Consider the following 2,700-nt stretch of genomic DNA (forward strand, 5'->3'; position numbering starts at 1 on the left):
AATGCCCCAAGGATACCCCAAGGATGCCACCCAGGTACGCCCCGAAGCAAGGTGTAGGCCCAAGGACAACTTCCAAGGATACTCACCAAGGGTGATCAAGGTAGGGTCTCAAGCAAGTTGGTTACGGAACCGAGAGGTACAACGAACCGCAGCATCCAGAGTGCCGCGGTGATCTGAGGGAGTACAACTTGTGGTTTACAGAGAGTGGTTTTGCAAAGAGAGCTGTACCGTAAGAGAGCGAGCGCCCCAAGGAAAGGACATAACGGTATCGGGCAAAAGGAAGGCGCGGAACCGAGTTTTCATGTATGGGGAGCCTGGCGACGGTCGAGCATTACAAGTCAGGAAACCAAGATGAGCACACGCGTCACAAGATCCTAGGTGTGCAGGAGGATGGCGGCCCTACAGAAAACCCGCCCGGGGCAAGGATGGTTGGAGACGCGGCCTACCCGAACTCCGCGGCGGGCCCTGGAGCGGACCCACGACGAGGACTCCTCACCAGAACCCGCGGTGAGCTCCGACAGCGACGTGGAGGTGGTCGGCGATCCCGTCGTCGAAGAAAGAGAGTGGCGGCTCCGGAAAGCGGCGGAGGGCGATCGGATACCGCGCGAAACGACGGACGTCGGAGGAGCGGGACTCCCGAGGGGCCACGCAGAGGATGTCTGTCGGGCCACCGAGGAAACTCGGAAACGGTTCCGGGACCGGGAGCCGTCGGAGAAGCAGCAGCGGTCGACGGAGGAGGAGGCGCGGTGGCAGATCCGGCTGCGGCAGGACCACGAAGGGGCGGCGGCGCGATGTCATGCCCGTCTGCGGGAGGCGGAGGAGGAAGAGCGACGTCTGTGGGAGGCACCGGTGGAGGACTCGTGGGAAGTTCCACTCACCCCCAGGTACGCGGCCGAGGAGCCCAGTCCGAGGAGCGAGGATGGGGACGAGCCCTGCGCGCCATCCCCTCCGCGGTGGCTGCCGGAGATGCCACCCACTCCCCGCTACGAGGGGGAGTGGCTCACGGACGAAGCCCGAGATAGTGACGGAGGAGCCCCGTTGGCCACGCCGCCGTGGAGACCGGCCCGGCCACCCACGCCGCGATACACCAAGCCACAGCGACCGGAGGCGCAACGGCAATCCGAGGAATCAACCGCGCAGCCGATGCTACAACCGCACGAGGAGGAAGTCCACCAGGCACAGGCGGAAGAGCAGACGGTGGTGCGGACGGAGGTGCCGGCCGCGCACGTAAGCCACAGCACGCGTGCGTTTGTGGGCGAGGGAGTGCGGTGGCGACAGCAGACGGTGGTATGGACGTGGCCCGAGGGGCCCGCGACGGTACCGACGAGGGAGGAGCCCAGGATATGGGAGGAGGGCGTCCCCGGTATCCTCGGGATCCCCGGACGAGAGGCCGGCAGGATGCGTGGGTTCCGCCGACACCGAGCACGGGTCCGCCAACACCGCCGACGACGGCAACGACGGGGGAGACGGAATCGCTGGAGAAGGGACCTTGGGTGTGGCCCGAGCCACCGGCCACCCAAAGACCTCCGTTGCAGCGGCAAACTTCGACACCCGGAGCGACGCGCCCGCGGCCGCAGTTCATGCGGCAGGTATCGGCCCCAGAGGAAGGCGGTTGGCGCGAGATCGCCAGGAGCGTGTGGCCGGAGGGAATCGAGGAGGCACCCGCGGTCGGGACGGCACGGCGGAAGGACGGCAGGCGTTGCGTCCTGGTCAGCGAAGGCGGACGAAGGTACCGGGTGAGGCTCGGAATCGCGGGCATCCGGGTGTTCGCGCAATAAAATAAACGATCAAAAAAATTTTAAAAAACAAAAAAACACAATGGTTTCCCAAGTAAAAAGAGAAGGGGGCACGGGGCCAAGAGTTTGATTGGGGATGTGGCTGGAAAAAGAACGGGGCATGCATGTTATCCAGCTCATGATCCCAGCCTCTTTACCCAATTTATAAACAAACTCTTCATATACAATTCTTAGCTGAGAACGCTTTCCAGCTCGAGCGCCCGGCCGCCTTACCCAAGTCGTAAACAATTTCCTATAAACAATTCTTAGCTGGGATCCCCTTACTCAGCGTTCCCACAGAATCTCAATTAGCTCCCCCACTTCAATCGAAGTTCATTATTAAGATTCAATTGCGCCGCAGTCCTCCTAACATAAACTAAGCTGGGTCCAGCTAATGTAAACACAAGCATCCGGTCAACACCCGGCGAGCCCCAAAACTGCAGCGTAATCCGTTTGGCAATTGACAACTCTTAACGAGTTCCCCAATTCTCTTAAACCGAGGTTTGATTATCAGATAAGCGGCCCTTGGCCAGGGAGTCCGTTTTTGCATCCGAGAAGATCGGTTGTATAAGAAGTTAATTGTGAACCACCAAGAATAAAAGTCGATACTAAGGAAATGTTGTGAAGTTTAAACTTAGTGAATAAAAAATAAAAATAAATTTTTTTAAATAATTCACGAGTGAAGTTATTAATTGGCGCCCAACGTGGGGCCACGCCTAATTTGTTCTAAATAAAGCTTTAAAATAAATAACCAACGGTTTTAAAGTGAAAAGGAACTTGCGTGGTCTAATAAAAACCCAACCGACAAAAAAGTTTGTGTTGAAAATAAAAGGAGGAAATTAATAAATGAAATAATCCCCTTTTACTTACAACAATCTGCTAATTAGTAATCGACATAATAAACCTTCGGTTTAACAAAGAACTA

At 57.0% G+C, this 2,700-nt stretch overlaps 1 protein-coding gene across 1 annotated transcript; it reads left to right on the top strand.

Annotated features, from left to right (window-relative positions):
• Window positions 1–390: 390 nt before the first annotated feature.
• LOC139354275 (fibrous sheath CABYR-binding protein-like) lies at window positions 391–1,778 on the top strand. Its single transcript, XM_070998495.1, has 2 exons — window positions 391–1,287; window positions 1,398–1,778. Exons 1-2 carry the CDS (start codon window positions 391–393, stop codon window positions 1,776–1,778), a joined length of 1,278 nt encoding a protein of 425 aa, XP_070854596.1.
• Window positions 1,779–2,700: the final 922 nt, after the last annotated feature.

This window comes from Drosophila suzukii (assembly GCF_043229965.1).
Source record: "Drosophila suzukii chromosome 2 unlocalized genomic scaffold, CBGP_Dsuzu_IsoJpt1.0 scf_2c, whole genome shotgun sequence".
NCBI classification, from domain to species: Eukaryota; Metazoa; Arthropoda; class Insecta; order Diptera; family Drosophilidae; genus Drosophila; species Drosophila suzukii.